This window comes from Haemorhous mexicanus, chromosome 1 (genome assembly GCF_027477595.1).
Source record: "Haemorhous mexicanus isolate bHaeMex1 chromosome 1, bHaeMex1.pri, whole genome shotgun sequence".
Classification (NCBI taxonomy): Eukaryota; Metazoa; Chordata; class Aves; order Passeriformes; family Fringillidae; genus Haemorhous; species Haemorhous mexicanus.
Genome location: NC_082341.1, coordinates 155,887,880 through 155,915,801, shown reverse-complemented (window position 1 = coordinate 155,915,801; position 27,922 = coordinate 155,887,880). Strand labels below are relative to the sequence as shown.

At 47.3% G+C, this 27,922-nt stretch overlaps 1 protein-coding gene across 1 annotated transcript in view; it reads right to left on the bottom strand.

Annotated features, from left to right (window-relative positions):
- Window positions 1–27,922, bottom strand: part of ADGRB1 (adhesion G protein-coupled receptor B1) — a 203,952-nt gene that overhangs the window by 103,887 nt on the left and 72,143 nt on the right. The window contains 7 exon segments of the mRNA XM_059867849.1: window positions 15,012–15,055; window positions 16,068–16,170; window positions 20,111–20,186; window positions 22,706–22,849; window positions 23,695–23,803; window positions 27,278–27,307; window positions 27,309–27,347. Coding sequence (XP_059723832.1) covers window positions 15,012–15,055; window positions 16,068–16,170; window positions 20,111–20,186; window positions 22,706–22,849; window positions 23,695–23,803; window positions 27,278–27,307; window positions 27,309–27,347 — 545 coding nt within the window.

Genomic DNA, 27,922 nt, shown 5'->3' with positions numbered 1-27,922 from the left:
GCCAAACACATCTATCTCTGCCTCCTCCCTTGGCAGGGTGATCATTACAGCCCTTCCTCTGCCCCTCCTGCAGACCTGAACAGATTCCCTGGACTCTGCTTCCACACTGGAACATCCTTCCAGAGGGAGAACCAGCTCCTGCTGCTCAAAGGCTTGTGGTGCAGGGATCAGGACTGGGTCTATAGCTCCCAAGTTGGGAAATTCAGAAGTCCCCCTGAGCCTCACTGTTATCTCATGGATTAAGCCAATAACAGCTGAATGCACTCAACCCTCCTGGCACTCTCTTTGCCAGGACCCAGGGGAGGCAGGGAGCACGGGGATAAAGCCAGGCAGTATCACCATCACAGATGAAATGCAGATGAAATCCCAGCAGGAAGCTTTTATCCTCTGGCTCAGGAGTGCTCATTGCCAGGGTGCTTTCTCCGAAATCCAAGCTGGCACCTGGAGCCAGGAATCGCCAAAGGAGGAGATCAGATTGCAGAGGGTGGGAAAAGGGAGATTCCTGCTGCTGCAGCTGCTTCCATCCCAGCCAGGAAAGTGAGCAGAGAGGAATGTCCAGAGGAGAGATGCAGAAAAGCATCAGAATAAGGAGTAAAGGAATAAACAGGGAAGCTTTTGCAGAGAAGAAATTTTCTGGAGCCACCAAGGAAGCAGAAGAAGTTGGGGAGAGAGACAGAGAGTCTGGAAATCAAAGGGGACCTGAGTGTGTGGAGAAAGTTTATCAGAACATTTGGTTTGACACTCAGGAGTCCTGAAAGGAAAAAAGTCTGGAAACCACAGTGCTAAGGTGTAAATCTGGCAGTTTTCTCCTCAGCCCCTCTGAAATGTCCCTGCCAACACTGCTGGCTCGTGAATCAAGGTCATCCACCCAGAGTGAGCAGCGAGCAGACAGGTAGGTTAGGACCAAAGGGATGAAACTGCTGGTCCCAGCCTTCACCTGCCCAAGGGTAACAGAGCTGAGCAGGAAAAGTACAGTGGATGTGACAGCTCCCACTCCATCCTCCTGTTTGATCTTCCTTTCTTTCCTGAGATGACAGGAGGTGTCAGAGTGAAGGAGCGCTGCTTACAAGCTGGGGGCTCCCAGGCCACCTCTTCTGAAAGCTTTTCTGGGGAGGGAGGGAGGCCAGGAGGACAAAAATAAATGCTCCTTGTTCAGGGGACCTGAGAGCAGGTCCCCACATCGCTCCTGCTTCAGAGCAGCAGAAAATGTTCTGAGAGCTCCTGTCAGTTCTGCTGCATTTTGAAGCCGTCTCACCCCTGCAAGCCTCCAAAGCAAAGTGACACTTGTCATTGGACCAACACTGCTCCCTCCTAAACCCTCCAAAAACACTAATCTGGGTAAAGGCAAATGTAAAAGAAAATTCAGGGCTGTAAGTGACCTAGAAAAGGAGTTGTTTTGTTTTTTTTTTTCAGCTCCAGTTGCAATAACAGCACACTGAAAGCTGCGAAATGCTGGGGCATGACAGTAATGGGAGTCATGTAAGTCCTGGTTCACAGACTGCAGCAGCAGCTCTTTGCTAGAGAAAGAACAGGCAGGACAACCTCAGCTGCCTCCCAGATCCCAGGAGGAGCTGGCAGAGCTGGCAATTAGCAAAAGCATCTTTTGCACTTGTAAACTGAGCGAGTTGGGTAGAAATGAGCTGGGAAGCCGGGAAATGCCCGGTGCTGTGATACCGTTTCTAACAGCACCTGTGAGGTGCTGATGCCTGAGTGGAGACAAACACAGCAGCCCTCCAGAAGCGGGGGTGGAGAGAGGAGTGCTTTTTATAGCTACCTGGAAAAAAAAATCAAAAACATTTTTGTCCCACAAACAGGATATTCCTGGGAACACCGTGGTGGAATGCACCTCACTATCACTTCAAACTGAATTTTAGGAAGCATTTCTTTACACAGAGGGTTGTCAAACACTGCAACAGGCTTCCCAGAGAGGTGGTAAATGTCTTAAACCTGTCAGTGTTTGAGAGGGATTTGGAAAACCCCTCTTGGAAAACCTTTTGGATAGCCCTGAACTATCCCAACTTGGTTGGGCAGCTGGAGTTGATGATTGTTTTAAGTCCCTTTTAACTGAAAATTCTATTCTATTCTATTCTATTCTATTCTATTCTATTCTATTCTATTCTATTCTATTCTATTCTATTCTATTCTATTCTATTCTATTCCACTCCAATGGCAATTCTGAGATTTCTCCCCTGCCCTGTTCCATGTGTCTCATGCAAAACATTTTCAGTCTCCCCCCTCACCCTGAGTTGTTTCTCTTGGGGATGAGCAGCAGATTCTCCCCTGGGACTCATCAGCGCAACTTTAATGACTGAAAAAAATCCTTGGGCTGCAACACAGCCACGGCCATGTGTGTGCTTTCCCCATCCCTGCATTCACACTGGATCTCCACGTCTTGGACATGTTTAAATTACACCTTAGGCATCAAAAATCCCTTCCCTCCAGGTGCCTTTGTAGCTGAAAGATTATTTTCCCAGTCAGAACCCAGATCCTGCAGTAATATTGGACACAGGGAGCTCCCTCCACTCTCCTTGTGTTGTTCCACTTGCAGCAACTCTGGAGACACATTTTTCTTGGATTTTAGGGATTTGCATCACAGAGTTCTGCCTCCCTCATCACTACCAGTAACCAAACAGTCCCTTGAAACATATTTAAAATGTCACTAAACTGTCCAGCACTGTTTTGACCAATACATGGGATACCAGGACTGGAAAATGTCTGTCTGAACACAGTTCCCAGCAGCAGTGATACATTACTGCAGCTTCAGTTTGGGCTGGCATGGAAGATTGAAGGTAAAGATATCCCAGCTGACAGCCAAAAAACCTGCAATAGCCCTTTGCCCAGGCCCCAGCCTAGGATTATGGGTTAAAAAAAATCACATGCATATTGATAATCCCTGGGATAATCCTGTGCAGTGCCCTTGAAGCTGTCAGGAGCCTTGCTGAGGTTTGAAGATTTCTTCCTTAAGATTTGACATATGAGTTCTGTGCACCATTAAATAAATAATAACCACAGCTAAAAAGGAATAGCACTCTGTTGGATCCCAGCTCCTCTGGGCTCCTTTTCTCCCAATACAGGCCACAGCTAACTTTTATTCAGAGCCACCAGCAGAGCCCTGAGAGAGGGCAGGAGAGCTGAGTTGTGGCTCTGCTCTGCTCCTCCTGGGTGACAGAGGAGAAATCAGTCCCTGGGTTTCTCCTTCCCCACCTGAAAATTACACAGTTCTGGTTCTGAGGACAGCCCAACACTCATCAGTGCAATTATGACCCTTTCCATTTTTGTCTTCTTGGCTGGCTGGTGGTGGATTGGATTCATCACCCAAAATTGAAGGGGACTGATGTGCTTCCCACCAGTTTTGCTGTCTGTGATGCCTCAGGTTTTAGCTTTTATATTTTTCAGATTCTGTACTGCTTTAGCATGTGGTTCTGCACTTCATATTAGGGGATGGTGACCTCTCTTCATAGAGTAGGGAGACAAAACAATTCCTTCTCTAGCTGGGGACCAAGGACAGCCAATCCAAATCTCAGGCCCAAGAGCATAAACAACGTGGACTGAAGAGAGAAAAACAAGAAGATGGGACTTCATAACCTAAAGCTGTAATTGGACAATTAACTCCAATATGCAAATGGATCAAAACTTATCAAAGTGAGAGACCCTGTGACCAGCCATCCATTTTGTGACCATTTTGGTTCATCTTGGGTGTAGCCCTGGCTGGGCTCTTGTGCTGCCCAAGGTGGATCTGTTGAGGCTTTCTAATAAATTTCTACTTTATTCTTTAGCTCTTTCCTGTCTCTGTTCTAGGTCAGCCTTCACAAGGCATCACCAGCACTTCCATCCTCAGCAGAAAGAAAGGCTCTCCTCAAACCCAGGAAGATCAAGGCTCTTGCTGGGTCAGGCTTCAGGCCACCACCATAAAATCACAGAGTGGTTTGGGTTGGAAGGGATCTGAAAGATCATCTCCTTCCAAACCCTTTCCATGGGCAGGGACACCTTCCACTGTCTCAGGTTGCTCCAAGCCCTGCCCAAGCTGGCCTTGGACATTTCCAGGGATGGGGCATCCGCAGCTTCTCTGGGCACCCTGTGCCAGGGCCTCACCACCCTCACCCTGCCATGCACCAGGCTCTGACAGAGGGTGAATTTGTTTCCTCAGAGACAGCCAGCAAACCCCCTCCTGACATCCCACCAACGTTCCACATGTCCATGAAACCCCCTGGAGATGCAGCTCTGGCCTGAAGCAGAAGGGAGCTCTGGGAGATGAACACTCATCTTCCAACTGGTCAGCGCTGTAATTGAATTAAAGGATTTGCAAAGCCCTGGAAAGAGCCTTGACAAGTCTGAAAATCATTCTGTTCCATGAAATTGGGCTTTCTGACCTCACTGCATCAGTTATTTTCCTGACTGAGGGTTAAAGGGCTTCCAAATAAATCTGATGGACAGGACACAGAGGATTTGTCCTTTCCAGGACTTTTGCTGATTGCCTTTCAGGATGGCCACTGGGAAAATCTGTCCAGCTCCACATTGAGTTGGCTGTCAGAGCAGGCTGGATATTCCATGTTTTTTGCTAATCCTCTCTGCCATGGGGCTGAGAGGCCATGGAGAGCTCAGGTGGGATGCACAGATTGGTGTCTTGTGCCCTCACGTGAGCAATCTCACAGTGGTGGCCCTGAGTCTCCTCATTCCACCTCACGAAGACCAAAATTCATGTTGTGACTCTCCCTGCTGCCCACACGAAACAAAAAAACACAGTGGGAGCTCCCCTGGGTGACCAGTCTGACCATCAAACTCACCTTTAGATAACCAGTTCTCAGTGATTAATAGGAATACTTATTTTTGCTCACTAACAGAAGCTCCTTGCTCCCCGATTCCCTGACATTTCAAGGAGCTGTCTGATGTTATTTAGTACAGCAGGCTCAGGGAAAACCAAGGCACAAAGCTTACACTGATTTGCCCAGACACACAGAAAGTTCATCATTAGACAAGGGCTGCATCCTGGGCACTGTGGCCCCCTTTTTGCTGCTGTTTTAGCAGAACATTTCATCTTCTAGGATGGCGCACAAGCAGTCAGGTGAAAATGAACACAAGTCCTTTTCTTTAAAACAGGGGCAAACTTTGTCCATCATTATTCACAGTGTGCCAATTCTGGAGCCTTTTCCACCACATCCATCAGTCCTACCTTGTCCATCCTCCCAGTCCATCACCTTTGAGCAATGGCATGGACTCAAGAACCTGCACCCTGATCATTTCCCATGGAATCCCATCATGAGAATGAGATCTCTGGGACTGGAATGGACAAAATAGATAAAATTAGATATTAGGGATAAATTCTTCCCTGGTAGGGTGGTGAGGCCCTGGCACAGGCTGCCCAGAGAAGCTGTAGCTGCCCCATCCCTGGAAGTGTCCAAGGCCAGGTTGGATGGGGCTTGGAGCAACCTGGAGTAGTGGAAGGTGTCCCTGCCCATGGAACAGGGTTGGAATGGGATGATCTTTCAGGTCCCTCTCTACTCAAACCATTCTCTGATTTTATGATGAAATTTTAGAAATACAAAATTTATTTTGGTTGTGGTGGATACTGCTGTTTCTCATTGCAGTTCAAGGATTAATTTTGAAAATGAGGCATTTTAAGAAGTTCATCTGAACTTTCCTCAGTCTTGCAAGAAAGTTGAACAAAGAAGCCTAATGGGGAAACTTCTTCTGTCCTTAGCAAAGATAAAATATAAAACATCACCTGCTCAAATATCTACCTAGTGCTCATGGTCTGGGCTTTGTCCAGCCCTGGTCCTGAGGCACTTGTAGTCATAACACACCTTCCTCAAATCATGTACAGGCTGCTCTGGATCCCTCAGCTCCCAGCAAAGCCAAAATTCCAGAGGATTCAGACCTGGTAAGATCTGCAGGTTTAGAGACAGAAGCATTTGGAAAGTGGTGCTCTGTACCCAGACAGAATTTCGTGTGCCCATAAAGGCAGACTGAATCAATCCAGCAAAGAAGCACATGGAGGATAAAGTGACTCCACTCTGAATTTTGCATGCAGAGGGTGCAGAGCATTCTGCTGGTGCAGCTCTTTGTGTCTCCTCCGTGCACCTGAGCCTTCCTTGAAGCTGGTTCAAAGCTTCACCCTGTTGAGCCACTGGAGTTCGAGCACACCAAAATCAGGCAGCAGATTTCCCCAATTTGCCTTTTTTCCTCACACTTCAAGGCCTGGAGCTGTGATCCAAAGCTCTCCACCAGCACACACAGCTGCCTGGGCTGTGCTGTTTCAGCCTGGAGTCCCCTCATGCAGCCTGGCAAGTCAAGCAAGATTTCCACCACAAGCCACCCTCAGCAGCCTGGCATGTCCATGAAGATGGCTCCAGGAGAGCTGGCAGGGATGCAGGCAAGACAGGGATGCAGCCACAGAACCATGGAATTGTTGGTTGGAAAAGATCCTCAAACCCAACTCTTGACCCAGCACTGCCACGTTCACCACTAAACCTCAACCCCAAGTGCCACATCTGTGCATCTTTTAAATCCCTCTGGGGATGGTGACTCAGCCACCAGCCTGGGCTGCCTGTTCCAGGGCTTGATTACTCTTTCCATGAAGTCATTTTCCCTAATATCCAATCCAAACCTCCCCTGGTCTGACTCGAGGCTGTTTTCTGCTGTCCTGTCGCTTGTTACGTGGGAGAAGAGATTGACCTTCACCTGGCTGCTCCTCCTGTCAGGGACTTGTGGAGAGCCAGAAGGTCCTCCCTGAGCCTCCTTTTCTCCAGACTGAGCCCTCCGCTCCCTCAGCTGCTCCTGCTTGTTTGTTTGGGTTTTTTTTTCAGAATACACAGCACAAACACATGTGAACACAGAAACCATCCCGAACCTCATGAGGCTCCAGCTCTCGCCCTCAGCACTGAGCTGAGGTTGGGAATCAAATCACTGAACCCAAAGCCCCTTCCCACTGGGAGCATCCTCCAGGTGTCAGTGTCTGGCTTCTGCCAGGTCTGTAGAGAGAATTCATTAATTCCACCCATATTCCTGACTTGGCTAGGGAAGCAAGGGAGCATTTGATTCAGGGCCTCTGAATCCTCTGTCCTCTCCCCTTTTCCCTTCTGTCAAAAGCCATTAAACCCTGCTCTGCTGGCAGGCAGCAAAGGCCCTGTGCTCTCCCTCTCAGCTCCTCCTGCATCTGTGCTGTGGAAGGCCCTGGAGAACAATCCAGCACCTGCTTTCCCAAATCCATGGGCAATTCTGACCACTGGGAAGGCCAAAGGAATTCAACTCCTGATCCAAACAGGGATGGACACAGCCCCGTGCTCATCTGCCTTGTGCTGACAGAATTGGCCACCTCTTTCCTAAAGCACCTGGAATCCAGGTAACAACTCCCAGTCCCTGATCTTAGGAGACACCAATTAGTCCCTGATCTTCTCCCCTCTTATTTCATGCCATGAGGAGTTGGGAGCAAGGGAAAGAGAAAGGAGAGGCAGAGGTGCCACTCACAAATCTCAGAGCCACTCAAAGGGGCTGGGATTAATAAATCAAAATCAGGAAAACTGTCCTTGTAAGAAAGAAGGTGTCTGGCAAAACATCCCCCTGAAATCTGCCCTTCTTTGTGCTCCCAGCAGCCCCAGAGCCCAGGGACAAATCCTCAGGCTCTGGAGGTGTGACTGGCTTTCACTGCATTGCCCTGTTTTGTCTGCTCTCACCCAGGGCTAGAAAAAGCCTTCTGGGACCATAATTCCATCTGCCTGGTTGCACACAGAGAGTGCAGTCAGACAGGCTGAATTAAGGGATCCTTCTAACTGGCTTTAACACAGGGGAACTAATGGGAATATTCAGATTAACCTCCCTGCATGCCCCTGTGTAGCCAGCACGAGGCTTTTTTCCCTCACTGACATCCCCTCCACACATCCACAGGAGCAGTTGGGAAAGGCAGGATTTGCAGCTGAAGATGTGGGGAATTGAAGTGATTAAGGGCAATAGAGCTGGAACAGGGGGACTGGCAAACACCAGAACATGTTTGGGATCACATGAAGGGCAGTGTTGTTCCTTCACAGCTGGATTGTTGCAGTAAAATTGATATAATATATAATTTTTATAAATTAATATGTAGTAGGCCATTAATAGATCCAAAGGGGAGAGCAGTGCACTGATTTCTCACAGGGTTTTTGGGTTTTAACAGACCACCAGCTCAAGGGAGGCAACCTCTGCTCTGCTCCTGTGAGACCCTTCCTGGACTGTGTCCAACTCTGAGGCCTCCAACATCAGAAGGAGGTGGAACTGCTGGAGAGATTTCAGAGGAGACCAAAAAAATGATCAGGGATGGAGCCCTTCTTCTCTGGAGCCCAGCTGGGAGAGCTGGGGTGTTCAGTGTGGAAAAAATAAAGTGTCAAGGACACCCTAGAGCCCCTTCCAGTGCCTAAAGGGGCTCCAAGAGAGCTGAAGAGGGACTTTGGACAAGGGATGGAGAGCCAGGACAAGGGGGAATGGCTTTAAGCTGAAAAAGGTTGGATTTAAGTGGGATATTAGGAAGAAATTCTTCCCTATGAGAGTGCTGAGGCCCTGGCACAAGTTGCCCAGAGAAGCTGTGGCTGCCCCATCCCTGGAAGTGTCCAAAGCCAGGTTGGATGGGGCTTGGAGCAACCTGGGATAGTGGAAGGTGTCCCTGGCCATGGCAGGGGGGTGGAACTCGAGGACCTCTGAGGTCCTTTCAAGTCAAACCATTCTGTGACTCTGTGAAGCATTTGCATCTGGGGGAATCATCCATCCCTGTCAGCACAGACAGGCTGTGACTGCCTGATCTACAGCTCTGGCAGGGTCATTAATGCTCTGGGTGACAGGCAGGGGGAAAGAGAAGCTGTTTCTTGACTTTGGAAAGCTTTTCTTCAAAAGACAGGCCCTGGGAGATGGATTAACTGATGTGATGAGCAAAATGATTTCTGTGGGATGTTAGAGATAAGACAATTCCTGCGTGACAAGTTTCTGGTGGTGGGGAGTAGAGGAACCAAGGGAGCTGTACATGCCTCCAAAGAGAATCAGACCAGCAAGGCTGGAATCACAAAAAGCCCCAAAAATCACAGGAAAGAACCGTGAATGCCTTTCTCTTTCGACAAGTGGTGTGGAGCCCATGGAACTCACACCCTGTCCTCCTCCTTGTGCAGCCTTGCAAGGACTTTCCTTTTATCCTGTAGGACGTGCATCAGGAATTCAGACAGCTTGGGATTCTGCAGATTAAATGCTGGATATCCCACCCAAAAAATGGGAATTTCAGGCAAAGCAGCTGCACTTCAAGATTCATAGGGTATAACACTAAAGAGAACAATTACCCTATGAAAAAATTACACAAACAGTTTCTCCTTCTAGGAGATTTTGGGGGATACTCTGAGTTGTTCCAGACAAAGCAAACAAACTAAAACACCCCCAAAAAACTTGCTCTGACACTTCAAAACTCTCCCAGGGGTTTGTGTCCCTAGCACCTCCAGGACCAACCCCCACCCTACCCCTCAAGCTGTTCCTGTCTGAAAAAATCCCACGAGCAGGACTGTCCTCAGCCTCTGGAGTTGTATTTTAGGATACCACGAGTTTCCAGGTGATTTCACCTCACCCCAGAGCTGAGGCAGTGTTTGTTCTGTTCTCCAGGCCTAACCCTGCTCACACAGGTCACCTTCCTAAACAGTGAGGCTTGCATTTCCCAAGTCAGGTAGGTGAAAGGCTTTAATTACTGGAACAATCTTTCCCAAGGGAAGCCAAGGGTGTCCTTGAATTAAAACCACAGATTCCCGAGGCGCTTTCTCTTCCAAGAGCAAAAAAGCTTTTATGCAAATATTTTGGAAGGTTTGGAAAGACCTCTTAAGATCAGTTATTTTAATGCCTGGTTATTAAAATGCTTAGTTATTAAAATGAGACAGAGGAGCTGCTCAATGGAGCCAGGTGTTCCCTGAGGAATGAGGGTTCCCCTGGAAATGCAGACCTGCTGGATCTCACTCTTTGTGTGTCTGGGGTTGGATTTCACACCTGCATGGCCTGATTTCGTCTCTTGCACCAGGGGCTAAAATACAACTCTCATCTGGCTTGGATGCTGCTGTCACCAAGAAGGGCACAAGTAGTGCTCACCTGTTGCAGGTTCCCAGGTTGCCTCTCCAGACCCTTCACAGGATTTTGAGATGGAAGGGACTTTAAATATCTTCTCATTCCAACCCTCTGCCATGGGCAGGGACACCTCCCACTAGGCCAGGTTGCTCCAAGCCCTGTCCAGCCTGGCCTTGGACACTCCAGGGATGGGGCTTTCCTGGGCATTCCAGTTTCTAGGGTTCCAACACCACCCTCACAGTAAATAATTTTATCCTAATATCCAATCTAAATCTACTTTTTTTCACTCCAAAGCCATTTCCCCTTGTCCCATCACTCCATGCCCTTGTCAGACATCCCACACTTTGTGGTTTGTGACTGTCCCTTTCCATCCCACACCAGTTCTCCTCATTTACCTGATCCCATGCTCAAAGAACATCCAAACACAGCTTTGATGGCATGGCCTGAACCCAGATTCAACAGCCCCATGGGGCAGCAAGACTGCTTTGCAACACTAAATAGCCCCACACCTTCCTCTGCAGCCACAGAATCATGGAACTGTAAAGGCTGGAAAGGATTATGGAGCCCAACTCTTGACCCACCACTGCCATGTTCACCACTATACCTCATCCCTATGTGCCCCATCCACACGTTTTTTGGACATTCCCAGGAGTGGTGACTCCACCACCTCCCTGGGCAGCCTGTTCCGAAGCCTGACCACTTTCCCAATGAAGAATTTTTTCCTAATATCCAATCTAAACCTCCACTGATGCATCTTGAGGCCGTTTCCTCTTGTCTGTCCCTTGTAACCTGGGAGAAGAGACTGACTCCAACCTCATTAAAATGTCCTGTCAGGGAGTTGTAAAGACACATGAAGTGATGCTGTCACCACCAGTAACAAACCTTGGCTCTGTCTCCTGTTCCCACTGCCAAATGAAATCCCTGGGCAAGGCAGGTGAGAAATGAAACCCTGGTGATGCACAAGAACATGAACACACAACCATGGCTGTATTTATCAACTCCTCCCCTGTCCTGGAGGAAAAAGAGAGAACAGGAAAGCAGATCCTGCCTGGGTTTTCACTTCATCAGGGCTAAGCAGCCAATAATTACTCCAGATGAATACCCTTGGAGGAGAGCCAGAGAATCCCAAATCATTCTCTGATTTCAACTTTCAATTTACCCAGCCCGTGCTAAGCTCATTAATCACACTCACAGCACCCAACACAACAGAAATTAGTCCCTGATCCTCTCCCCTCTTATTTCATGCCATGAGGAGTTGGGGGCAAGGGAAAGAGAAAAGAGAGGCAGAGGTGCCACCCACGAATCTCAGAGTCAGTCAAAGGGGCTGGGATTAATAAATCAAAAATCCATTGTTAATAGTACAAGCTTAAATATCCATCTAAATGCAAATGAATGAACACACAAGGGTTCTTCCTCTTTTTTTATTTCCAAGTGCTCTGTTTGACAGCTCCATCTTTGAGGAAGCACACGGTCACCACATAACTGTCTGATTCTAATTGCAATTTTACAGTCCAACCCTTCACGGCCCATGGATTTTAAGTGGCCTTTAAAGGGTTTTGGCATGCTCTGGATGGGATTGGAAGCTCAGGTGGCTGCAGGAACAGGCAGGAGCTCTCAAAGGAGGAATGCTCCAGGTTTGCAGCTTCTGTACCTGTTCAGTTACAGGAGGCAAGGCGTTAAATCCAGAGGCTGGGTCACTGGAATCAGGTGGAATTTGGGTCACCAAGATCTGCAGCCTCAGGTGGGTGACTGTGAGTGTGGGGAAGCTCCACCTGGCCACCCATCCTTGGAGCAGGAACATGGAGAGCGGCACAAGAGGAATCTTGAGGGGTCTCAGTGTCTTCTGAGTAAGCAACCTGATTCACAGTTGTCTCCTATATTCTATATATTGTCTTCTTTGAATTCTAAATAGCCAAATATTTGCAAAAATATGAAGGTATGGGTTAAAGGTTTGATTACTGGAAGGTGGACTGGCTCAGTGGAATTAATAAAGTGAAGGAAGGGACAAGTGTGTTCTGACAGAGAATGGCCCTCGCTGGGTTTTTGCTCTTTGTGCTAAGTCTTACCTGGAGTATATGGGAAGGAATAGGATGGGTGGTTCCACAGCTGAAGCAGAATGAGTGGGTGACACTGGCCACTACGTGCGTTGAAGCACGGACCCTCAAAGAACACGCTGTGAAGATGATAATTCAAGGCAGAGCAAATGGGGATTTGCCATCAACAGGCTGGCTTGGGCTGCAGGGAATGCAGCAGGGGGGAGAACAGGCAGGGAAATGAAGCTGTAAATCCATTAAATTGGTCAGAACTGGGAAATGGGATTTCACAGAATCACAGAATGGTTCGGCTTGGAAAGAACCTTCAAGAACATTTAATTCCAACCCGTCTGCCATGGACAGGGACACTTTCCCCTAGACCAGGTTACTCAAAGCCCCATTCAACCTGACCCTGAACACTTCCAGGGATGGGACATTTGCACAACCACCTTATGAGACTGATTGGTGGGAAAACCTCCAGGCCACAGGGAGAGGTGGCAGGAAGGAGAAGACGGGAGCAAAGAGGGGAAGCACAAAACAGTGGCTAAACCTGGGGTTTCCTGGCACAGAGCCACCAATCAGGACCTCTACCACATACCAGGCAACAAGTGCAGGCTGCAGAAGTTCTTGTTCCAAGCAGAAAACAATTACCCAAAATTGTGATTCAAACCCCTCGACAGCTCCAGAGCGCTGTTCAAGATCAAGGTGAGCAGTCAGGACAGGGGAACTGGGTTTGCATAATTTGCCTTTCATTAGACTTTCCCAGAACGCAGCAGAGGTAGCAAATCAGCTTTAAAATGTTGTGCAAATCAGCTTTTAAAATATTGCACAAACAGCTTGGCAGCTCCCCCCGACAGAGCTCGCCGGATCAGCTCTAAGTTTTGGAACATCGTCCGAGCAAAAATCTGCTGACATCAGGATCTGGGGCTTTTCAGCTGCTCAGGATTGTAAATGTTGGTTGCAAACACTTGCAGGCGTGCGCACACACACCCCAAAATCCCAAAACATGGGGAAAATGGAGGCTTAGCAGCAGCATTTGCACAACCAATCTGCTGGGGGGTTGGAATCCATCCTTGAAAACTGAACCGTGGCCTTGGTGCCAAGAAATTTCCTGTTCAGCTCTTAGCTCCCATTTTTTTCTTTCCAGAGATGGAAGACTGAAAGGAATCCCAGCATCCTGCATTCCCAGAGGGACAACAGGCAGCCAAGAAGCTGCTGAGCCTTGGGAGGAAGAGTGTGGAACAGCCAGAGCTCACAGGGCAGGAATACCTGGTCTAGGGGGTTGGAATGAAATATCTTTAGGATCCCTTCCAACCCAAATCATTCTCTAGGATGTGGATGATGCTGAACTGGGCACTGCTTTGCCTCCAGCTCAGAAATTCCAGCCAAACCTCTCAGTCCATGCTCAGCACCGGGCAAACCTTCATCTGTGTCCCACCAGGCACTTCCCAGTGCCAGCTCTGACAGGTTCCTGTACCCATCCTGAATGGCATCCCTGTCCCCTCAGCCACCCCCAAACTGGATTTTGCTCTTTTCATGCTCAGACTGCAGCTAATTAAATCCAGGTCTGAGCATGGCAGGGAAACATCTCCATGTTCCTGGACACAACCCTCTCTCTGCATTTGGAAAGATAAAAGCAAGAGGATGGAGTACAGAGCAAAAGAGGCAATGGTTCCAGTTCCTGCCTTTACTTGCCAAAAACTGGGTTGTTGTACAAGTGCTTTAATTCCATTCTAGCATTGAGAAACAACAGATCTAGCAGAGCAGGCCAGCTCCTGAACCTGCCCCCCAATCCAACCCTCTGTGCTGACCCACACACTCTTTGGCACACAGAAAATATTATAAAACCCCCTTTTATTAATTTCTTAAAAGTCCACCTGCATCTCAACCATCTTCTAACACTAGAGCAATTTTCACTAGAAGCCAGAGGGACCAGTTCTGCCCTGGGCTACAACACAGGTGTGATTCCACAAGCAGGGAGAACCTCTGGGTTCTTCAGCTTTGCTTTGGATCCACTCAGAGATGTCAAATTAATCCCAGACCAGGAACTGAGCTGAGTGTAAATATGTTGCCTGCCTCTGTGTGCATATGCTACTTAATGGAGCATAAAAGGACAAGAATGGAATCATTTTTCAGATGCTGCTGGTAATAATAATAAATAATAATAATAAATGCAGGGGCATGTGCCAAATGTCTGAGATCTCAAGGAGAGGAACTGACTGCAAGCAGAAGAGGAGCCAGGTAGGTGCTCAAACTGAGATGCAAAAGTCAGTGAAGTAAAACCACCATTAAATCAAACACTTTGTATCCTTGTCAAGTTCACTCAGGATTTAAGACCTCACTTTCAGAGTGTTTTTTTTTTCCTTTCTAAGATGCACATTCTTTGACAACTACTCCCCATATGGGATTTATGGTCCCAGCTCTTCCTGGTAACTTGGGATTGGTTTTTTTCCCTGCTGGCCATAAGTACATCACTCAAACCCTCCTGAACAGCACCAGTCATCACTGGAATTCTGGAAAAAAAAATTTTTCTATATCAAAGCAGCACAATGTAAGGTCCATATCACCTGAACTTCACCTCCAAAGGCCATACTTGCAATTGATCTTTTGTTACTCTCCTTATGGTGCATGATTTGGGGTGAGCATTGCAGAGAGCCAAGCACAGCTGTGCTGAGCTCAATCTGAAAAGTTCCACAGTCCTGGGTCCCAGTTCATGCATCCTTTATGTGAAAAAATCCAAAACAGCACTAAAGGACAGCTCAGAGAAAAACAGTGCACGTGTGAAGAAAGAAGCACTCCCCACCAGGGCAAAGAAAATACTGAGTAGAGAGAGCAAGAACTGACACATCACTGCTAAAAGTGTGATGATTTCACCCAAAAAAGCAAACAGACCTGTGAGAGTAAAGAGAAACCCACAGAACTCACCCATCATTTTCATCCCACAGGATGCAGGTCTGGTTGGTGGTTCCCTGCCAGGAGACAAGAAAGGGAAAATAGACACAAATCAGTGTCATGCTGTTTGTGGAGTGTCTGGACTGGAATGACGAATGTGGGGCCTGTAAATCTCCTTCCAGTGCCCTAAGGGTGGGGTGTCTGGGATACAACAGAGGAGCTGTCATGGATCTCAAACCTTTGGAATGGTTTTTGCAACCCTGGGATTGAAAAGGCAGAATAAAACCTGCCTTGGTTTGTTCTGCATCACGAGCACTGCAGAGGGATTTGACTCTGCCTCTCTCCTGACTCAACCCACGGATATTCCTCCTTATCCCTCCTCTCACACAGAATCCTTTTGCTGCTCCCTTCTGGAAAGTGGATCAAATACAGCCTCTGCTTTTGTGGGACAAAAGCACAGCCCTGCAGGAGGCGGTCAGGTGTGTTTAAAGCCCCCTGGAAGAGCTTTGCCTCTGACTCCAGCTGTCTGAGACAGCTTTGGAAAATCCCTCCAGGAGAGTCCAAAGACACAACAGATCTTAATATTCATGTTGTAGAGCCTCAGGAGGGCATCTAATCTCCACAAGGATGGACCTTGGGATATGTACATGTCCATTCCATAAATCTGCTTAGGGTTGAGCAGAGGAACCTGGAAGGAATTTTTGCCTACCTTGGAAAGCATTGAGGACAACAGTAATATTCCAGAATTACTGGGAACAACCTTTCCCCCTGCCTTTCCCTCCTCAAGGAAGACCATTTTTACATCAAGTTATTTTAATGAGTGCACAATTACTCGTGTGTGATGATGCCCACAATGAAATGGTGTGAACTGGGGACAAGCATGGCCATGTTCCCTGTGCCAGCAGTGTCACCTTCCTGCTGCTCTGGAAATTAAGTTTGTTTTACTTTTTTGGGAAGACTGAAGGGTCCTGCACCAACAAAAAGATGTCAGGAGCCCATCAAAACCACCTCATCCTTGCACCAACACATTCCTGCCCTGCAGAAGCAAACACAGCCATGGGATGGAGCAGGTTCCCAGGAGCCACTTACGTTGTAAAGGTGGGAGAATTCGATTTCCAGAGGGGTGAGGAGAGACCGAGGGAATGGCTTCACAGTCACAGAGATGACTTTGGAGTTCAGAACAGTGCTGTTCCTGGGGAGGAGAGGGAAAAGAGAGCTTTTAGAGGAATTTTTGTGGAGCAGGGAATCCCATGGCAACCAGCACTGGTGGTGCATGGTTTAGTGTACACACTGCAGAAGGGGTTGACCCCATTATTATAAAATACCCCCAAAGACAATTGCTGCTGATGGACCCCATCCTCTGCCCTCTGGGCTCCCCTCACAGCCAATCCACATGTATCCCTCCAAACTCAAACCATTTTATAAACCTTATCTACTGGCCTTAGAGTCTGTATCTATCCCAGAAATAAAATATTCCTGGACTCATTTTCTGTCCCTGCCATGATGAAACAGAAGTCATTTGGACTACAGCGAGCCTTGTAGGTCCCTTCCAACTTAGAATATTCCATGATTTCAAATGTTTAAAAAAAAAAAAAAAAATCCTGTTTTGCCTCTCTGAAGCTGGACTAGCCTGCACTGCAGTGAGGCTGAGGCATGGTTGCTTTTCCATGGGGCAGCACACGATCCTGGCTGGAGGCACTGGTGTGTATCTCCATTCCCTGAGGACCAAAAGCAAATGGAAGAAGGCCAGACCTTTCATGTAGATGTCTAAATGTCTGTGCCCAGACAAATACTGCAATAAATCTGGCAGCCCTGGGAGATTTGGCTCTTGGGAGGGGCCACAAGTGTGGAGGTACCTCCCCTTCCTGGAAAGCCAAATTCTTTGTAGACACTTCCCTGGATGCTGAACATGTCAAAATACAGAATTTCCTCATTTTTCTGCAGTTTATTGGTGTTTAAATATGCAAAAGGTCCCCACAAGCAGCAGCTGGAAGTGCTGCCATGAAAGAATTGGTAGTGGAAGTGGTAGATCCAGGTCAGGCTGCTCCCAGCCCCTGTGACATTCATGCACAAAGGAAATCCTTTCTTATCCAAATCTTCACCAAATCTGCAAGTACTTAAAAAATCTTTCACTTTTCTCTCTGGATTTTATCTTTCTTTTTAAAAAATAATTAGGTGGGAAAGATTGGCACTTAACAGCAGATAAAAAAAAAATAATGTTTAAAGAAAAAAAAAAATTTGGAATTGTCCATGGATGTGTAAGTGGATGCTCAAAAAGCTACTGTTCCACCAACACTAGAGGGAACAACAACATTGATTTAACAGGGAAAGAAAAAAATCAAAAACTTATCTTTTCCTTTAAAAAAAAGAGGAAAAACTAAATGAGAAAAAGAAGAAAAAAAATAATGAAGCGACAAAGCCCAACTATCACCCTACAGAGGAAAAGTAAATGAGTAAATCAATGGGAGCAGGCAGCTGTAAGAAGCTAAAAATGGGATCTGCTGAAAGGTAACCACCAGTGCATGTCTTCATTAGAGCTGTGTCTGCAAGGGTCAGTCCTTGGGTCAGTGCTGCTGAATATTTGCATGAGCACCAGGGATGACACCAAAACCTCCTTGTGGAGGCTGAGGAGCAGGTGAGAATCGATGTAGCCAACACAGACAGAAAGAAAATTTGATTTTTCAGCGTAATTTTCCTGTTGTTGGAATATAGAAGTCACTGGTGTGCAGACCGTGAAGGGTGATCAGTGGCCAAGAAGCTGCAGCTGAACCAGAAGTTTAAGGAGGCTTATAAAAAAATTGGAGGGCAATTTTTTACATGGGTAAATAATGATAGCACAGGGGGAACGGTTCTAAACTACAAGAGGTGAGGTTAGGATTAAATGTTGGGAAGAAATTCTTTCCTCAGAGGGTGGTGAGGCCCTGGCACAGATTCCCAGAGAAGCTGTGGCTGCTCCATCCCTGGAAGTGTCCAAGGCCAGGCTGGATGGGGCTTGGAGCAGCCTGGGATAGTGGAACGTGTCTCTGCCAATGGCAGGGTGTTGGAATGGGATAATCTTGAAAATCCCTTCCACTGAGATGAAGCAAAGAACTTCTGTCTGTACCCTCCTTGTCTGGATTCCACTGTGCTGTTGGGTTCAATTTCACTTTGAGAGGGGGAAGCAGCAAAGGGAGTTCAAAACAGAGGCACAAAATCAATGCAGGTGCAGGAAAACAAACAAAATTTCTCTGTTGGAAGGCTTGTCTGGTAGTTCCTTGCACGCAGGGGGCTTTTTAGCCACCCACCCGAAGGCCAAGTGCCTGGAAGTGAAAGCCAGACAAATTCAGCCTTAAAAAGAGAGGCAGACTCCTGGCAGAGAAGGAAATTAAGCAGCTGAGCAGCTTGTTGGGGGTGGAGAAAGACTCAGTGTCACGGGGGATCTTTCAGGAGGAAGATGAGTTGCTTTTCCTACAAGCACGTTGCAACCCAGCTTCTGGGAAGGAAACAAACATGGGGAGATCAGCTTGAGCAGGAATTCAGAGGAGCTCAGAGGGCTCCTGAGTGGCCACCAAGGGTGTGCAAAGGGCTGTGAGCACAGTGCTGGGTAGAACCAGGCTGGTGGATCTCTGCCGTCTGTGTCCTCTGCAGCAGAGTCCAGCTGGGACCAAGCGTCTCTCTCACCTCCCTGGCTTGGAAAATCAGGTTTTGTGTGCAGTCCATCCCAATTGTCACAGCTGCCAAGATCTGCTGGGTTCTCTGCATCCAAGGGGACAGAGTAATGTGTGACTCAGAGATGGAATTGCTGCTTGGGGGGAGGTAAATTGGGACAATTAGGAACAGCTCAGCTGGTGCTGTTTGTTGAGTTAAATCTATTTTTTTTTCCCTTGGAAGAATCACTCTGCATTGAATCAGAGTGGTCCAGTCCAGGGTCTGTATTTCTTATGTGTACCCAGGAATAGCTGCCCTCCTCTGTGGTCAGAAATACTTTTTACCCATAGACAGCTACGTAGTTATTTAACAACATTCTCCTTTTCAATGCAGTGTCCATTTGCACAGCGCTGAAGTAAGAGGTGTTTTACTGCTGCTGCTGCTTTCATTTATCTTTTTTTCTTTTCCTTTGACTCTCCACAGGTGATTCAAGACTCAAGATTTTTTTAAAGAGGGACTGTCCTTTAATTAAGGAACATCTTAAATCAGCTCTCCCCTGGGAATGCTGTTCGGAGGCTGTGGCTGCCGCAGCTGCTGGTTATCAGAGCTCATTCCCTGCTTGGCCAGAGGAAGCTGAAATACCGCTGGATCATTTGAGCCAATGATGTTTATTGCCCTTCTGATCTAATTCCCACTGCTGTAATGGAAGATATTACAGAATACAGTTGGCTGACTTGCTAATTCCTCTCTGCACTCACTCGGAGCTCTTTTGCCATTGCCAGTGCTAAATCTGGAGGTATTTAAATGATTATCGGTGAGGAGAGATGCCCTGGTGTTTATGGTAAATGGGCTCACGCTAATCAGTGCAGAACAGATTTAGAAGGTGCCTTAGGATGCTTAATTTACTGCCTCAGTACCAGTCATTGGGGAGCAAAAAAAAAAGAGCTAGAGGAAAAGGAAGAGGAGCGAAGAAAAGGGAAGGGAGTGCTGAGCACAAAAGCTTTGGTGCCCGAGGCAGACATGTGCAGCCAGGCGTGCTCTGCTCCCCTCTCTCCTCCCCAGCCTGATTTCTTTCTCTGTGCTGTGCTGCTCTCCAGGGCTCAGTGTGGCTGGCAGCTCCACGGCAGCTTGGGAAGATCGGGGCAGCTGAGCATCCCCCATCTGTCAGGGCTGCCAAACTCCCCTGTGACCAGGAGGGCAGGGTGAGGTTTCACTCCTGGAGAGTGAAGGGTGGCAGGGAAGAGTGAGACATCAGCCCTGAGCTTCCTCCCCTCGTGTCTGGGGTGCTGCACGTGGATGGGGAAAACATTCCTGCACCTCCAGCACGTGGCGAATGAGCCTGGTCCCACCTGAACATGGGGCCAAAATATTCCCATTGCAGGTCAAAATCTGTCCTGTTGCAGCCAGTGATCTCTACTTTTCCCTGGAGGACCAGTGCTCTGCAGGCAGCGGGATCATCTTGGTGATTCCCCAGCTGCTCCCCATCCCCAAGCAGCCCCTCTTACCTCTGCAGGGAGAGGATGTTTCCCACGTTCCGGTAGAGCACGGTCCCAACCACGAAGACAGAGGAGTCGTCCGACACTGCAGGACACCAGAGGAGAGGGAAGAAGACAACAGAACTGAGACAATCAGGGTGGCAGCTGTCCCCATGGGACACCCCAGGGCAGGATTTGGCCTCTAGAGGAGCATGGCCAGTGGTGGAGGGCTCTCTGTTGGGCCATGGCCAGTGCCAACATCACTGCAGCAGGATGCTGTTACTACACGGAGGGCTCAGCACCTTTGGGGTGACCCAGCATCCCAGATTTCTGCCTTCACCAAGGCTCACCCCACCCAAATGGTGCTCCCCCGTTCAGAAACCCCCAAATTCCTCTGACAGCACTACAGCAGAGAAATCTGCAGGGGGGAAAGGTCTCTTGCAGCCACCTCAAGGCCTTTGGAGCCGTCCACAGCTATCAGGCCATCAGAAAGCAGAGCTGAGCTGGGGCTGACAAGGCCAGCGGGAGGGGGAGAGGTCCCACTGTGCCTGCTCTGACCCCAAAACTCATGTGCTGCCTCTGGGGGCTGCAGCAGATCCAGATGAGCCTCTGAATCATCTGTGTGACCTCTGGGCACATCAATTGACCTCCTCCTTCTCCTCTCATTCTTTCTTCTCCTCCTCCTCCTACCTCACGGTGCCCCAGCTGCAAAAAGCCAGAATTTCCCCTGATAAACCACAAACAGTAGAGGCAGCCCCAGGGCTGGATTTTCAGGGGGAGAAAAAGTGAGTGGCTGTGTGGAAAGCAATGCTGAAGAAGCTTGGGAAAGCACCAGGTGGGGCTTCTCTGATATCCTGTACTGAGGCTGAGCTGACAGTGTGTCTGCTCCATCACTGCAGGACAGGCACAGCTCTGCATGTCCATCTTTCTTACCATCAAATTGGGATATCTGGTGAGCACATAACTGGGAGGAACTGACAGACAGGCTTGCAGAGCAACTTTGTCACCCAGCTGCATAAATCAGTGTTGGCCCATCGAAATCAACTGTTCAAAGTCACCTCCCAGCAGTGAAGGGGTATGGATTTGGTCTCATGACACTGCCTGTCTTCATCACTTTGCTTAGGATAGCTACTCCTGTTCCCAGAGAAAAGTGAGGATCGAAACTAGTGCAGGTGAATTTCTGCTGGAATCTCTGAGTAACCCCTTAAATCCTACAACACCAGCAGAAGATATTGAACAAAACAGAGGCAGAAGAGTCCTGGGTGGTACTCAGGAAACCATGGAGAGGTGAGCACTGATTGGAAGTCGTTTCCTCAGGGTGGATGGCATGTTTTGTTTGCTCAGTCACTATAGCTCAGGGGCTCTGGAGCAGCTCTGTGTGAGGATGCTTCCAATAGAAATCTAAAAAACAGCTCCATGGGGAGCTGGATACTTTTGGGACAGCCCTCAACCTCAGAGCAGGATCAGCTCTGTCTAGGTCTGGTCCAGCAATTTGTCCAACAGGTAATAATAAAGATTTCAAAAGGTGAAGGCACCACAGCTTCCACAAACTGGGATAATGCTCCCAACGTGCTCCAGCTTCTCCCAGGGAGCTCACACTGTCTGCAAGGCACAACAAAACACAAGGAGTGCTTGACAAGGTCCTTGCTCTGCCAGTGACTCACTGTTTACCCTTGGGGGTGTCACTTAACTGGTTTTGGCCTCAGATTTCCCAAGCTGAAGTGATGTCTGATGCCATCCCCAGCTGGGAGGCCCATGACAAAAGGTCCTGGTGTGACAACTCGAGGCCAAAGGTCTTTTGTAGCAACAACTCAGTCTCCAGCCTCTGGAAAAGGGGGAGCCAGCAGCTCTCAAAGCCATGAGTGCCAAAAGCAAATCCCATCATCAATCAGCCCAATTTAGGGTCCTGCTTTTGAGAACTCAGGGCTCAATCCTGCCAAATGCCATTTCTGCCTAAAGATGAGCACCTTGAGTGTGTTGGTTCCTGGGACTCTCATTCATCAGACCATCCCAGAAACCTCCAGTTTTGGTTTTTTTTTTTTTTAAATAAATAATTTTGGGTTATCCTAGCATGCAATGAGACATTTCCAGATCTGGCAGTGAGGCCAGCTTGGTTGAGGTGCCACCTCCATGCTGGGGCTCCTATCCATGCCCTGATGTGGAGCCTCAGTGATAAATGCCTCTGAATTTCAATTCTGGGGGCAGGAAATTTCACACAAGGGCCATAAATCCCCAGATCTATCAAAGCTTGTCCAAGTAGCAGACTCAGCTGCTCAGCCAGACCTGCTGACTCCCAGCTACTCACCCTCAGATGGCTCCATCAGGTCTGGATCCAGGCTTGGAGGGCACCGAAAGCATTGTTTGCCAATTTTTCCTGCTTCTTTAGGGAAAGAAAAACAGCCACACCCAGGCACTAAACCTGCCCCTTAACTTTTGTTAGGAGTTTAGTTTGAACTCTTAGTCAGGCCATGTTTGAAAGCTTTATTTTCACTCATCAATGCTTTGATGCCCAAACTTTTGTGGGCAAATCCAGCTGATCTGGAAGAGGATTTGAAGACCAAACAAATGGAAAGGACCATTCTTAGAAATTGAAGGAAAGAAAATTGTGTTGGCTGTGCTGCCTACCTGAGAGCCCTGAAGACAGGATGCTCTTGGAGACAGTGACCTTGTCCTCTGAATTCTTGGCCCAGTCCACCATTCCCCTCCAGCCTTTCATGGGGAAGGTGATGTCTGTTGCTGCATTTGCAGGCAGTTTGTGAATACCAAGGACTGAGGAGAAGCAAGAAATGAAAGCAGTAAGTGACACCAGCTTCATTAAGTTCCACGTGTGCTCAAGAAAACATGGGAAGCATTACTGGGAAATCAGAGAGATTGTATCTCGGGAGCCATAGGAGTGATGCTCTCTTGAGGAAATGTCTGTGCTGAAAGAAGATAAAAGCAGGGCTTGTGCTTTGCTCAAAGGATTCTGCCTGCATTAAATCTGGCAGAGGAGAGTCTGATCCAGCATCTTATCTCCAGGAATGGCCAGCAGTAGCTGATAAGAAGTGGGAGGAAGAACAAGACATCTCTTGGTTTGTCCTCCCAGCAATCAGCAGGACTTCCTCAGCTCCTGGCTGGATCCAGATCATCAACTTTAACAGCCACCAATGGACCTCTCTTTTGTGCACTTTCCTAATCCCATCATGAACCCATCTGTACTTTTTGGCTTCTGCAACTTCCTCTGGCAACAAGTTCCACGCTGCGATTGTGCACACAGCATCCATCAAACACTGCCTGCTGTTTGCTCACTGCCTTCATTGGCTGCTGGGCTGTTCTTGTGTTCAAAAAATAAAAGAAAGAGTCTAATTCTACCCAGTTCGTCATCTGTTCTCCATTTGGTCGATATCTCTCAGATCTCTCTGTGGATCTCTCCTCTTCCTCATGAAATCCCAACTTTGGAGAAAAGCCACCCTGTATTTATGCCCATCCAGGTCTTCCCCCAGACCTTTTAATATCCCACCACCTGCTGCCTCCTCTCCTTCCTTCTCTTCCCATAGCCCAGGTTATCCATATTGCACGGTAATTAACAGCTTTAGGGGGTCTCTTCCCAATGTGGGGAGTGCCAGTGAACTCACCCAGATTGTCCGTGACTTGGTAGGAATCCCGGAAATCTTTCATGCGGAAGCCGATGACATCAATGAAATCCTCCACGAGCCTGAACAGCTCCTTGGCATTTGGCCCTATCTGCAAAGAGAGGCAGAATTTGGAGTAGATCAGATCCTAATGAGAACAGCAGGAGCTTCTCTGCAGGCAAAGGTTTCTGCCCTCACATGTGAACTGGGAGCATATGCTGGGTATAATGGACTGTTTTGGAGCTGTGGAGAAGGAGGACTGGGAAATCACAAGAGGAAGCCAAGAAAAAGAAAAAAAGAAAAAGAAAGAAAAAGAAAAAGAAAAAGAAAAAGAAAGAAAAAGAAAAAGAAAAAGAAAAAGAAAAAGAAAAAGAAAAAGAAAAAGAAAAAGAAAAAGAAAAAGAAAAAGAAAAAGAAAAAGAAAAAGAAAAAGAAGAAAAAGAAAAAGAAAAATTATAAAGTACCACTCAGATTGATAGAACGTAGGGTAGAGGACAAGATTTTAAACAAAAGGAAATATTGGAGACCCTCTGGAGAAGAGAATAACATACCCATATCCTTTCATAAAATCATAGAAATGCAGAATGGTATGGGTTGGAAGGGACTTTAAAGATCATCTCATTCCAGCTCCCTCTATTTTGGACTAATGTTGAATCCCAGCAGCCTGATTTTCTCCTTTCCTGTTTTGTTGTCAGGATCTCATTCTCTGAATCAAGTTCTTGGTCCAGGGCTGTCCTGGAGTTTCTCTGCCTCATTTTTCTTTCCTATTTTTTTCTCCATTGATAAAGACATTGAGAATGATTCTTCTTTACTTGTACTTTGCCAACTTAAGAGAGAGCTGTAAATAATAACCAGTTTTCCAGTGACAGATTCCATAAACTATAATCCACTTGAAACAAGCTCCGCTGACTACCTGCCTTCTCCTCAAAGCACCTTTGCCCACAGCAGCTTAGCAAATGCCACGAGAGGCTGAAGAGAAGCAGTTCAGCTCCTCTTCTTTTCCTTTTCCACCACTTTCACAGTGTTTTCAGTTCCTCACCATAATCCAGGCATTCTGAGGTGGCTGAGTGAGCTGGAGGGACAGCTGGGGACAAGCAGGATGGGAAGGAGGCAGGAGGAAGGCTGAGCCATGGAGAGTGTGGCAAGGAGCACAGGGGTGGCCATGCATGTCTTTGTCTCTCTGTCTATCCAAGGAACTTGGTAAGACTAAACCTGTCTGAGGATGAGATTAAAAAGTCCTGCCAGTACAGCAGGTGTGCACAGAAGGACGAGAACTGAGTGAGGATGCTATTTTTAGCTGCACACTTTTATATTCCATTACAGATTGAAATCACAAGGTCAAACCCAATCCAGGCTGCACCGGATGCTGCATTTTAGGTTTTATCGTATAATGGTCGACAAGGCTCTTTAAAAATCATTGTAGCCCTTCTCTGAATACCTTTATGGGATGTTTTAGTTTTTATTTTCCTGGAACAATATCTTTCTGCCCTGGGAGGCTACAGGGTATTGGAATGTGTGACTGCAATGAAGTTGAGTTTATTTTTAATGAGCAAATTGGGAGCCAAAGGCTTTGTTTTAAAAGAATTGGTTGATCTCATGAAATACAAGATGTGATTTTGGTCCAACAGCTTTAAGGGAGAAGCACAGAGACTGCTAAAACCTCTGTTGGCATCCTGTTCACGGAGTTTTCTGTGTCCTAAAGCCATGGTGCTGGGCTGTCAGCTCAATTCCCACTAAAATACACACCAGGAAAACATTCTCCCCATGATGTTCCCAATCCATGCATAGGTCATGGTGACACTGGGCTGTGCCTGCCTGGAGGTGCAGAGGGCAGATTGCACAGGGAGAGCCACTGGGAACCAAGTGCCATACAGAGCAAGCTGTTTTTAAGGGGATCAGCAGGGTTTCCCTGTTGTCATGACAACTTGACAGTCTCCTCTGCTCAGTGCTGAAATACCTACATGCACCTGGAGGCTTGAGATCAAGTATTTGGGCAAAGAATCACAGAATCAGGGAATGGTTTTGTTTGGAAGGGGCCTCCAAGGCCATCTGGCCCAACCCACTTGCTCAAGCAGGGCCACCTTGCCCAGGACCATATCCAGATTCTTTATCCCACCCAGAGCCAGAGCATATCACCCTCATCCAAATTCAACAGGAAAACACAAGATATCAGGGAGAAAGAAAAGAGAAAAGAGAAAAGAGAAAAGAGGAAAGAGGAAAGAGGAAAGAGAAAAGAGAAAAGAGAAAAGAGAAAAGAGAAAAAAGAGAAGAGAAGAGAAGAGAAGAGAAGAGAAGAGAAGAGAAGAGAAGAGAAGAGAAGAGAAGAGAAGAGAAGAGAAGAGAAGAGAAGAGAAGAGAAGAGAAGAGAAGAGAAGAGAAGAGAAGAGAAAGAAGAGAAGAGAAGAGAAGAGAAGAGAAGAGAAGAGAAGAGAAGAGAAGAGAAGAGAAGAGAAGAGAAGAGAAGAGAAGAGAAGAGAAGAGAAGAGAAGAGAAGAGAAGAGAAGAGAAGAGAAGAGAAGAGAAGAGAGAAGGTTGCTCAGCTCCTGACAGAGTTGTTGTTGCACGATGGAAATGTTTTTGAGTCCCTGTCTCATGTTCTGGACTTTCAACAATTGTCCTTTTTAACAATTGCCAGCACTTGTTAAAAAGTTTTTCTCAGAGGGCTTTCCTGTTTGGTGTGAAGATAACTGGGCTCTGGTGTTGCTCTGTGTGTTGGGTGATTTTTTTTTTTTTCTTGATTATTTGCTGTTTCCAGATCTTTTGGAGAAATTTTGCAGCAGCAACAGCTCACAAAAGGAATGTTAAAGGGACACAGGAATAGATGTGACACAACTCCACAAGCAGAGAGCTCTAATGGTGCATACAAATCAAGAGCCAAATAAGACACAGAAAGGGAAACCAACAACAACAGCCCCTAATACTTAAGAGTTCAGCTACAGAATTGTTCATAGAATCTTAGAATTGCCTGGATTGGAAGGGATTTAATGTTCAACTAATTCCAAGCTCTTGCCATAGGCAAGGACACTTTCCACATCTTGCTCTAAGCCCCATCCAACCTGGCTTTGAACACTTCCAGGAATGGAGAGCTCAGGACTCGGCAGGATCCCTAACCTTGATAGGAGAGAAATAAAGCCAAACACAACTGAACCCAGAAGCTCAGAGAAGTAAAGCAATACATAACTGAACCCAGAAGCTCAGCCAAGCATACCCCAGCTCTGAAAACCCCTCCAGTCCTGCATCTTTTCAGCTACAAACTCAAAGCTACATGATCCCACTTCTTTATCTTAGCAAGACGAAAGAATGGAATTACAGAATAACATCAGGATTTTCAACTCCCAGCTAAGTCTGACCCTTGAAACCCATGCCAAGTTCGGTTTGCACCACCAGCATTTCACTGTTCTTCATGCAGAGAGTCTGGCTCAGAGCTGAGATCCTGTGGCTTCCTGAGTTACTCCTTTAATGTGACTCAGCCTGGAACTAAGCTCTTCTTAGGAGGCCATGTAGATGCTTGGAAATTCCCCTCCCCATGGCTAAAACCTGTGCTGAAAGCCTCTTTATTCCCAGGGAAGGTGCTGAAGGTTCATACCAGCTGGGCTTCCTCCCATTTTTCCCGGTTTTTCCTCTGACAAAATGTTGCTGATGATCTGGACGAAGTTCTGGAGAAGGGAGACAAGAGAGGACAGAAGAGGTTGTTATGCAAACATAGCCCAGGCTGGAAAGGTCACAGTGGTGTGGGAGAGACATGTGAGATTTAAAGGTGCTCCAAAGGCATTCTCATTATCCCATTCCCAAAAGGTTCCAGAGCATTTCACAGGTCCCCAAAGATGTTAATGGCAAAGCAGGTTTTAATAAGACCTTTTTCCCAACAATTTCACTTTAACTGCTGTATCTTCTAAGGCATTGGATTGGGAATAGGTCTTGTACCCATTGCTGATGATTTTTAAAGACAGATATGGTAAATATTTGTCAGAAACTGGTTAAAACCAGATGATCTTCCATTGTATAAATCCTTCCATATTCTTCTTTTCTATTATTTCTGTTGTTTCCAATATATGGAAACCTCAGGATCCCCTTTAGCTTGTCGCCAGGCAGGAGATGCAGAGATGGCTCAAGAGGGAGCTGTCCATGGTAGGGCCTTTGCCGCACACCATGAGAAGGAAGGAGACAGGAAATTTAAAACTATTGATTTTTTTCTCCAGTTCTACCACTCTCTGCAGATCCTGCAGGATCA